The sequence below is a fragment of the Chelonia mydas genome, chromosome 14, assembly GCF_015237465.2.
Source record: "Chelonia mydas isolate rCheMyd1 chromosome 14, rCheMyd1.pri.v2, whole genome shotgun sequence".
Lineage (NCBI taxonomy): Eukaryota > Metazoa > Chordata > Testudines > Cheloniidae > Chelonia > Chelonia mydas.
In genome coordinates this window covers 39995330-40005702 of record NC_051254.2, presented here as the reverse complement: position 1 = coordinate 40005702, position 10373 = coordinate 39995330, and the positions used below count along the sequence as shown (strand labels likewise).

The window sequence follows — 10373 nt, the reverse complement described above, 5'->3', positions numbered from 1 at the left end:
AGATCTGGAACTGGCGGTGACGGTCCATAGGAGCTGGCCTGGCTCCGGCGGATGCCAGGCTAGACGGCCAAGGGGGGTTGTCAGGAGCAGGGCAGGGACTGCCTGAGCGCTGCCAGCCCCGCGGTGAGAGGCAGGAGCCCTGCCCTGCAGTGGCTCGGGCGGCCGCCTGGCGTCCCCGCGCTGCACAGCGCCCGGGGCGGGCGAGGCCCCTGGTCAACAGCCGAGGCCAGGCTGCAGCCGAGCCGGGTGGAGAGCGCGGGCTGCAGCCGGAGCTCGGTAAAGCCGGGGCCAGGGGCGGCCGGGAGGGGCGGGCGCCGCAGCGGGGCCGGGGGCCGGGCGGGGTGCGCAGCTCAGCGGGCCCGGGGCGGCTCTGGGCTCGCTGCAGCCAGCCCGGTCGGCTCCCCTCCAGCGGGCTCAGCGGGGCGGGTGCGGGCAGCAGCAGCCCCCCATCAGCCGGGCCACTGCAGCGGGGGTGCACAGCTGCAGCCCGCGGGATCTGCCAGGCCCCCAGCCAGCTCCGGGAGAGGGGTATGGTGAGCTGGTGGGGGAGGGGTGATCCGTGTCTGTGTAGGGCTGTGTGTGTGTGCGGGGGTGTGTGTGTGATCAGTGTCTGTGCGATGGGGTGTATGGGGGGGGGATTGGCTGCTTCCTGTGCAGGGCTCTGTGTGTGTGACAGGGTGGATCTGATTTATATCCTGTTTTAATTCATGATTTAAATCACTAGTCAGGAAGGCTCGATTTAATCATGGATTTCTACCTAAAAGTGCATTCTTGTTGGTTTTTTATAACCTGAATACATATTCTTCACAACTCAGAGATCGATGTAGGTTTCATTTTTAGAAGGTACACACTGTACATTTTTAAAGTGATTTATTTTGAAAACTTTTCAGATTAGTTTTACTATCAGGCAGTGAATGATTGTTTGGTTATTTCCTTTACCAAAGGTAACTGAAGCTGATAGTTATGAAGTCATTGGGAGGTGAACTATTGCCAGTTCAACAGGTTAATCATTGGTTTCAGAGTAGCAGCTGTGTCAGTCTGTATTCGCAAAAAGAAAAGGAGGACTTGTGGTACCTTAGAGACTAACCAATTTATTTGAGCATAAGCTTTCGTGAGCTACAGCTCACTTCATCGGATGCATTCGATGAAGTGAGCTGTAGCTCATGAAAGCTTATGCTCAAATGAATTTGTTAGCCTCTAAGGTGCCACAAGTCCTCCTTTTCTTTTTAGGTTAATCATTAATATTTGGCGGTTTTTCTTGCCAGGCTGTATTAGGAGGAGAACATTACCAGACAGACATTTAAATTGTTTTATTTAACTAAAACAACAACATTATGTATTCTGGATTTTTTTCTTCAACAGCAAACATAATATTTAACAAAACAAGCATGATTTTTTGAGTTTAGTTAAACATTCACTTTTTTTAAAATCAGGTTTGTTTTTGTTAAAATTGTTTTTAACGAAAATAGTGAAATGAAATATTAAATCGACTCTGTCAGCCAGGTCAACATGAGAAACTTAAAATATTGCCTTCTGCAGCTAACTCAGTCGTCTTCACCTTCATTTTCCTGTTGGTTCATAATCTGGAAAAGAAAAACAAGCTTTCCTGCTTTGTCAGGTCCCAAACGATTTCTCAATTTGGAATGAATTAGTCCAAAGGAAGAGAATATTCTTTCTACACCGACAGAAGAAGCTACTGCTGTTCAAAGTGAGATTATCACTTCAACAGTCTCTGAATCCAAGTGCTTAAGTGACTTCCACCAGTTCACTGGTGTGACTTTCTTTAAAACATCATCAGCAAACGTATATTTCTTGAATAGTTCACCCATAGCTCTGAAGTTTATTATAGTTGGCATTATGGAGGGATGATTGCTGGATGTCCATGTCATAGCCAACTCCTCTTCTTCAGCAGTTAAGGTTTGACCCTGCTACCGAGTATTGAGAATATTGGCAAGAAAATGAGCCGGAGATAGTGCTTGTCCCATCCGTTTTTTTAATGCGTGTAATTTAACTCTGTCATTGCATATTTCTCTTTTTAAGATCTCCCTCAGTTCCTTCTAAACTTTGGCTGTGACAGTGCCATCTATTTGTTCACAAACTGTCATCAGATTAGGCCAGTTCTTGATACAGTGCTCAAAACAGTCCACTGCTGAGTTCCATCGCACATCTTGTGGGAGAGTGAGCTTGGTTCCTCCCACTTTTTTCAGAGCAGCTGCTTCCAAGTGGTTGTTAGGGAAGTATTTTGCAATTTCATCAACATTAGCCTTTATTTTTGGAAAACTGAAGTCTTTGGCTAGGCGGTGCATCAAATGAGCACTGCAACCGTATGTTGTTAGCTTGGGACTCTCTTCTAAATAATTTCTTCTCACCTTGGATACATTTGCAGCATTGTCTGTGACCAAGCTGCGTACTAGATATTTGAATTTTTTCCCCACAGTTTGTTATAGCTTTTACTGTTACTTCTTGTAAGTATTCTGCTGTGTGTGCATTTCCTGATGTATCAATTGTTTCTGTAAGGAAGACATTCCCTTCTTCTGTTGTCACACAAGCACATATAACAGGATCATTGTGGACATTGCTCTACCCATCAAGACTCAGGTTAACAATTTTACCCTCTCGACCTTTTGCACATTGCTCAATTCTCTTTCATACACTTTATCCAGCAATTCGCCTGCGACATTCTGCTCTGTTGGGTGGACAGTATCCTGGTCTTAATGACTGAACCATGTTAATGAAGTGTTGGTTCTCAGTCATACGGAAAGGAGAGTCTGTTGCATAAACAAACCAGAAAATTTTTTCATCAATTACCTCTCTTTGCAATCTGCTGGTTACTTATCACAAACATGGTTGTTTCTAGATGATGGAGAATTTTTTTTCTTTTTGCTACAGGTGATACACTGTGGCTATGTGACATATACGATGTGACTGAAACACTGTCCTTGGCGGATAACTCTGAAACTATAGAAAATGATGATGATCTTGAAGGTGGACAGTCTTCAGAACCCTTTGTTTGTTGAGGATGGATTCTCCTGAACAAAATAAGTCAATGCAGTTATTAATTATTATTACCATATTGCTCATCATTTAGTATTGCTCATTGCATTCACTGACACTCTACTGCTTGAAAGGTGAAATTGTAAAAGGAAGATCTGCTTATTTCAGCTCTTTCTTTTTTATCACAACTGCATCTAAAATGATAGTACCACAGAGTAACAACTGTATTTTTTGCTCAAACATGAGAATTCAATAATAGTTCAGAGGAAAGACAGGCAGTCCTTAAGAAAGAAGTATGAAGTTTACCAACCTGAAGATCCTGCATGTTCAGACGTGTTCCTTTCATCATCTTCAAGGCAGCTTCCTCTTGAGAAGGAATGCTTCTCATGATGTTGTTTCATTCAGGCGACCAGGCCTTGCATTTCTTTTGCATTTTGCACGCATGTCTGTCTTACCCACAGGTAGAGTAACTTCATTAAAATATTCCCAAACTGGGTCTCTTTTACGGCCTGCTGCCATTATAGGTTTTCCCTTCTAGTGAGAGAATGGTATGGTAATCTCAAATCAATGAAGGCTACACTCGGAAAGACCTCAAGACTTCTGGAATATGCTGCTCAAACAATTTCACTTTTGTTTCTACTGCCTGTCTCTCCCTTCTCACATTTATCTCCAGATGTCTTCTCCTTGTCCAGATCTATTCCACCCCCAACAACCTTCTATTCATTGAACTTTTTAAAACTTTGCACTTTTAGAGAGAGGTAAGGGATTGACTCTGTGTACACAAATTTGCAGAGGGACAATAGAGTTGAGGTCTGTTATTTCTCACCTCTGTATATTATTTATTTTAAAATATTTTTGCTGTTAACAAGCATGTTACCTCTGAAGACACAAATCCACAGTTTGATAAGTGCAGCGCTAACCATCTCTGATGGTATCTTCTAGACGGACCACTGAGTCCCATTGGGTAGCTAGAAAGATTAACCTAAATAATCTATACAGAAGTCTGTGAAACCCCATAAGATTGGGTCCCTAATCCATGAATTATTGGAACTCATTTACAAAACTTTTCTTACATGTTACATGAATATATTGTCTCATACTATAGAATTAGAATTTATAATCCCTATTCCATGATGAGAGATCTTTGAGCTATAATGTATTATAATGTATAATTAAAACTATTTTTAGATAGGTTTTTTCCTCAAAAAGCATTTTATCAAAAAAATCCAATTTTTTAAAAAAAATCATTGATTTTTATCTACCCTGAGCTACTATAAGGTGGGTGCGGAACTGGTTGGAAAACCATTCCCAGAGAGTAATTATCAGTGGTTCACAGTCATGCTGGAAGGGCATAATGAGTGGGGTCCCGCAGGGATCAGTTCTGGGTTAGGGTTCTGTTGACTATCTTCATTGAGTCAGATAATGGCATAGAGAGTACACTTATAAAGTTTGCGGATGATACCAAGCTGGGAGAGGTTGTAAGTGCTTTGGAGGATAGGATTAAAATTCAAATGATCTGGACAAACTGGAGAAATGGTCTAAAGTAAACAGGATGAAATTCAATAGGGACAAATGCAAAGTACTCCACTTAGGAAGGAACAATCAGTTGCACCCATACACAGTAGGAAATGACCGCCTAGGAAGGAGTACTGCGGAAAGGGATCTGGGGGTCAGAGTAGAGCACAAGCTAACTATGAGTCAACAGTGTAACACTGCTGCAAAAAAAGCGAACCTCATGCTGGGATTTATTAGCAGGAGTGCTGTAAGCAAGACACGAGAAGTAATCCTTCCGCTCTACTCCGCGCTGATTAGGCCTCAGCTGGAGTATTGTGTCCAGTTCTGGGCGCCACATTTCAGGAGAGATGTGGACAAATTGGAGAAAATCCAGAGAAGAGCAGCAAAAATGATTAAAGGTCTAAAAAACATGACCTACGAGGGAAGATTGAAAAAACTGGGTTTGTTTAGTCTGGAGAAGAGAAGACCGAGGGGACATGCTAACAGTTTTCGACTACATAAAAGATGGTTAGCAGGAGGAGGGAGGTAAATTGTTCTCTTTAACCTCTGAGGATAAAGAAGCCATGGGCTTAAATTGCAGCAAGGGCAGTTTAGGTTGGACATTAGGAAAAGCTTCCTGTCAGGGTGGTTAAGCACTGGAATAAATTGCCTAGGGAGGCTGTGGAATCTCCATCACTGGAGATTTCTAGGAGCAGGTTAGACAAACACCTGTCAGAGATAAGGCTTAGTTCTGCCATGAGTGCAGGGGACTGGGCTAGATGACCTCTCGAGGTCCCTTCCAATCCTATGATGAGGGGGAATCGGGAGAGGTGCTGATTTGCGATGGCAGCACCAGCGGGCGATTGCTCTTTGGCCAGCGGTAGCACTAAGAGCCGTTTGGAGATCAGGCCTCATGGGCCGGGCCCTGTATACGGGCAGAACGAAAATGCTCCTTGGGCCAAGGAGTTGGGGCGCTGTCCCAGGGGCAAGGCTGGCAGTGCAGGGGTCCCTGGGTGTGCTGTGGGGTGAGAGGGGTTTCCTCATTAGTGGGAGGCGTGTCCTCCCTAGGTCAAGTCCAGTGGGGTGATGCTGTCAGATGTTTCCAGCAGGAGCATGCTCAGGTCTCTGTGGCTCAGAAGACCACAGAGCTGTTCCCTGTAGAGCTCTGGTGGCCAGGCCGTGTGCTCTGAGGCTGGTGGGGGGCTCTTTCGGGAAGGCCCCCGCAGGGCCTGAGTACGCGGTCTGCTCTGGAAAGTGCAGGAGTCTCTGCCACCCCCTTGTGACCGAGGGGATCGGGGGTTCTGCCCCATGCCGTGGGGTCCCCGGTGGGGCTGTTGGCTCGCGGGATGTGGGGTGAGGTCACTGGCGCTTCCCTGGCTTGCTCCTTTGCAGGGAGCTGGTGTTCACCCCACAGGGTGGCACTGGCCAGGCCAGCTGTTTCCCACCCGCCCCGTTCAGAGGCTCAGTCCTGGCGCTGCACGGAGCCAGTTTGGTTCAAGGGGCTTTTATACCCCTGTGTTAGCGAGTGGCTGTGGGGCCACACTGGCACCGTGGCTTGGGGGGCCCGGGGGGGGTCGTCTCCCCTCCACTCTGATTGTTTGTGTCTGAAGTGGCCCTCCTGTGTTTCCACGGGCGTTTCCTGCCTGTCCCGTCCGTGCCAGCCCAGAGTGGTGGATGAACGCCGAGCTGGGCGGGTATTTACCTGGATCCCACCTGCTCTGTTCTCTCCCAGCAGGGCCCCAGTCCCGATACTGGATGGAGCGAGGGGAGGAGCTGCAAGTCCCAGATCTCAGCAAACGCGAGGACAGTGAGAGCTGGCCGGGCCCCCAAACAGGTGAGGGATAAATAAGCCCAGTTGAGAGGGGTGGGGGCAGCTGGGACCCCCCACAGCCACCCCTGCAAGCCCAGCTCCTCTCCGAGGTTGTCACCACCCTCTCCCTGGTCTGTGTGCACCACGGCACCCATCCCACCACCTGCGCCAGGGCCCCCAGAACCATGCGAGAGCCGTGTCTTGGCTCTCACTGAAAAAGCAAATAATATTTCCAGCCCACACAGAGGCAAAGAAAGGCTTGTGAACCTGAGCTGGGTGGTGCTGAGTCGGCAGCAGCCTGAAAAAACTGCAAGAGGTGTGAGCGCCCCCTTCAATCCCCGCTCGGAAACCGGCTCCAGGGAAGGGCGGGGCCACGTGGGCAGTGCCTCGGGCTCTGACTGCCGTAGCTGGGGCCCTGTCCTCCTGTGGGGACGGCTCATGCCTGGTTGCCCATTTGTTCCTGCAGGTGAGAGGCTGGCGAGCGTGGCCGGGGCAGAGGATGCTGCACCGGGAAGGGGCGGCACCAGCGCTGATGCGGAGCTGGTGGGGGGAGCGTGGCACAAAGACCCTGCTGCGGGGGCAGAGGAAGCGGTGCCAGGAGGCGGCGCCAGGGTGGAGGAGGCGGTGCCGGGAGGCAGCGCTGAGGCAGAGCCGGCGCGGCACGGAGACCCCACCCTCCGGCGGCCCTTTCAGTGCAGCGAGTGTGGGAAGAGCTTCCGGCAGAGCGCCGCGCTGACCAGGCACCAGCTCCTGCACACGAGCGAGAGGCCCTACGTCTGCACCGCCTGCAGCCGAGGCTTTTGCGACGGCGCGGCGCTGGCCGCCCACCAACGGGCGCACGCGGGCGAGCGCCCCTTCCCCTGCCGGGCGTGCGGCAAGGCCTTCGCCAGCAGCTCGGCGCTGCTGGTGCATCAGCTCGTGCACACGGGCGAGCGTCCCTACCGCTGCGGGGAGTGCGGGCAGCGCTTCCGGCAGAGCGCCCACCTGGCGCAGCACCGGCAGGGGGCCCGCGCCGGCCCGCGCCCCCACGCCTGCCCTCACTGCGGCGAGAGCTTCGGGCTGCGCTGCCGGCTGGCGCGGCACCTGCAGGCCCACCGCCTGGAACGCCCCCACGCCTGCCCCGACTGCCCCCGCCGCTTCCGCCACCGCGCCCACCTGCTCCGGCACCGGCCGGCGCACACGGGCGAGCGCCCCTTCCCCTGCCCGGTCTGCGGCAAGGCCTTCGCCCTGAGCGCCACGTTGCTGCGGCACCAGCTGGCGCACACGGGCGAGCGCCCCCACCGCTGCGGGGAGTGCGGGCGCGGCTACACCCAGCGCTCCTACCTGCACCGGCACCAGCGCAGCGCCCACGCCGGCCAGCGCCCCCACGCCTGCCCCGAGTGCGGCCAGGCCTTCGCCGACCGGGCCAACCTCCTGCGGCACCGGCGGGGCCACGCGGGCGCCCGCCCCCACGCCTGCGCCGAGTGCGGGCGGCGCTTTGCCCAGCGGGCCAGCCTGGCGGAGCACCGCCGGCGGCACACGGGCGAGAAGCCTCACGCCTGCCCCCGCTGCGGGCGCCGCTTCCGCCACCGCTCGGCCCTGCTTCGCCACCAGCGCTCCCACACCGGGGGGCGCCCTTTCCGCTGCGGGCAGTGCGGGCGCGGCTACACCCGCAGCTCCAACCTGCTGCTGCACCAGCGGGTGCATGCTGCTGAGTGACGTCCCCGCCCCCCCCAGGACCATCGCCGGCATCCGGGGCCTCCCCCGCCCCTCGCGCTGGGATTCACGCCCTGACCAGAGTCCGCCCTCGTGCGTGGCCGCTCCCCGCCCGCTGCTCAGGAACGGGGGTGGCTGGGCCAGGCCTGCGTTTCCCGTCCAGGCACTGAGTGTGAGTGAAGCTGCACTGACGAGGGAGGACACTTCTTTGCCAAGCCCCCCTTGGGGCGCCGGGGCTGAGCTGGTTGTTCCCCCTGCCCCAGACACTGGTGCTGCGCCATGGGGCGGCCACAGCCAGGACCCTGTAGGAACGTCAGCTTGGCACACAAGGGAGCTAAGTGGCTGGAGTGTGACGAGACAGACGCTGGAGCTGCCCATACCCTGCCGGCCCTGCCCCACTGCTGCCCCCTCACTCACATCCATGTGCTCGCTCCCGCAGAAGTCGGCCGAGTCGGTCCTTCATCAGCTTCTCAATGATGTCACCGCGGCTCCAGCCGCTGAATGCCACCTTGCCGGGCAGGTAGCCCATGTCCTGCATGAGAGGGACGGGCAGGGTGAGGGGCCCACTCCTGCCAGCCAGCTGCGGCCGGGACTGGTCAGGCCAGGCTGCGCCCGCTGCAGAACAGAGCAAGACGTGGATTTGCCCTGGGTGCTTCGATGCAGCTGGGGGGCTGCTCCCCACAAGGGTGGCCATGAGATTTCCAACCCATCCCGCCGAGCAGGGCCTCCCCCACCTGGGCACAGCCCGTGCCCCAGATTGGGGCCTCCCACCCTCCCCACCTCTGGCCAAGCACAGCCCCCAGCCTCCCACGTCCTGCTGAGCACAGACCCCCTCTCCCCTCATTTCCTCCCCCTAGAGATTCCCAACATTCTGTTCGCTTTCCTGGCTGCCGCTGCACATTTAAGGCCGATCGTTATGGGTAGAATTGTCAAGGGGAGCTTAAGGCAGCACCCACTGGCTTCTAGGCTTTAACTCCCTTAGGAGTCCTGGACAATCCATCCTGCATGTTACTGACACGTACAGTGCCGATTCCGGGGTGGGATTCTCCACTGCCTTATGCCTAGTGTAGTCATTTGCATCTGTACCGGGGGTGAACAGTGAACGCTCCACTCAGCTACACCAGCAGTAGCATTTCACCCCCTGTAGGAGAGCCAGGTGCAGTGTGACTCAGTTTCCCCCAACTGCTAAGGTAGATTTAGGTGCTTTGGGGTGGCATAGACTCTTGTTTCTCATCAGAGGGCAAACTTCCAGCCAAAGCACCTCTTCCTTAGGCCACTATGAGGAGACACCCAAGCGCAGGGCTGCCTCTTTTTATACCCCTTCTGTTAATCACATGCTCCGTGAGGTCTTGCGCTCAGGGACCACAGCTCCAGAGTTCCCGGCCTTAAAGGGGCCAGGACCCATAGTGGACAGGCTGGTGGCACCCTGCTCTTAAAGGCCCAGCTAGCTCAGTTACACGCGCACCTCGGTGTAAATGACTGCACCAGCAGCCGGGCTATGGAGAACCACGTCTATTGTTCTTATGTTGGGTGCCAATTAAGGTGTACAGAATGGAGAGACACTGCCCCTTAGTGGTGGGGCAGATGGTAGAGTCTTGGAATGATTACAGCAGTGATTCTCAACTGGGAGTATGCGTCCCCCTGGGGTACGCAGAGCTCTTCCAGGGGGTACATCGACTCATCTAGATATTACAAGCTACATAAAAAGCACTAGTGAAATCAGTACAAACTAAAATTTCATACAGACAATGACTTGTTTATACTGCTCTATAGACTGTGCATTGAAATGTAAGTACAGTATTTATATTCCCATTGATTTATTTTATAATTAGATGGTAAATGAGAAAGTCAGCATTTTTTCAGTAATAGTGGCTGTGACACTTTTGTATTTTTATGTCTGATTTTGGAAGCAAGTCATTTTTAAGTGAGATTAAACTTGGGGTACTCAAGACAAATCAGCCTCCTGAAAGGGGTACAGTGGTCTGGAAAGGTTGAGAACCACTGGATTACCGCCTGGAAAGACTCTTGCTTCCAGTGATGATAAGCAGATGAAAAGAATGGGCCACTAATTTGGAACCTACACAAGGAACTACTTTGGGCAACGTATAGACAACCTGTGGAACTCCCTGCTGCAGGAGTCAGATGCAGGTGGATTAGGGTTGCCAACCCTGCAGGATTGTCCTGGAGTCTCCAGGAAATTAAAGATCCATCTTTAATTAAAGATTACGTCAGGTGATGAAATCTCCAGGAACATATCTATACAAAATTGGCGACCCTAAGCAGGATCTTTAGGACCGTTGACAATATTTGTGCAGTGGGCAGAGGTAAAGAGTTCTTTTTCACCGGTAGGTAGAACCTGACCTATTTAAGCAGTTGTCAC

At 52.6% G+C, this 10373-nt stretch overlaps 1 protein-coding gene across 1 annotated transcript; it reads left to right on the top strand.

The window, feature by feature from the left end:
* Positions 1–179: 179 nt before the first annotated feature.
* LOC119567766 (zinc finger protein 497) lies at positions 180–10205 on the top strand. Its single transcript, XM_037915038.2, has 3 exons — positions 180–276; positions 6224–6322; positions 6765–10205. The coding sequence occupies exons 2-3, from the start codon at positions 6244–6246 to the stop codon at positions 7994–7996; spliced, it is 1311 nt and encodes a 436-aa protein (XP_037770966.1). The 5' UTR covers positions 180–276; positions 6224–6243; the 3' UTR covers positions 7997–10205.
* The last annotated feature ends 168 nt before the right edge of the window (positions 10206–10373 follow it).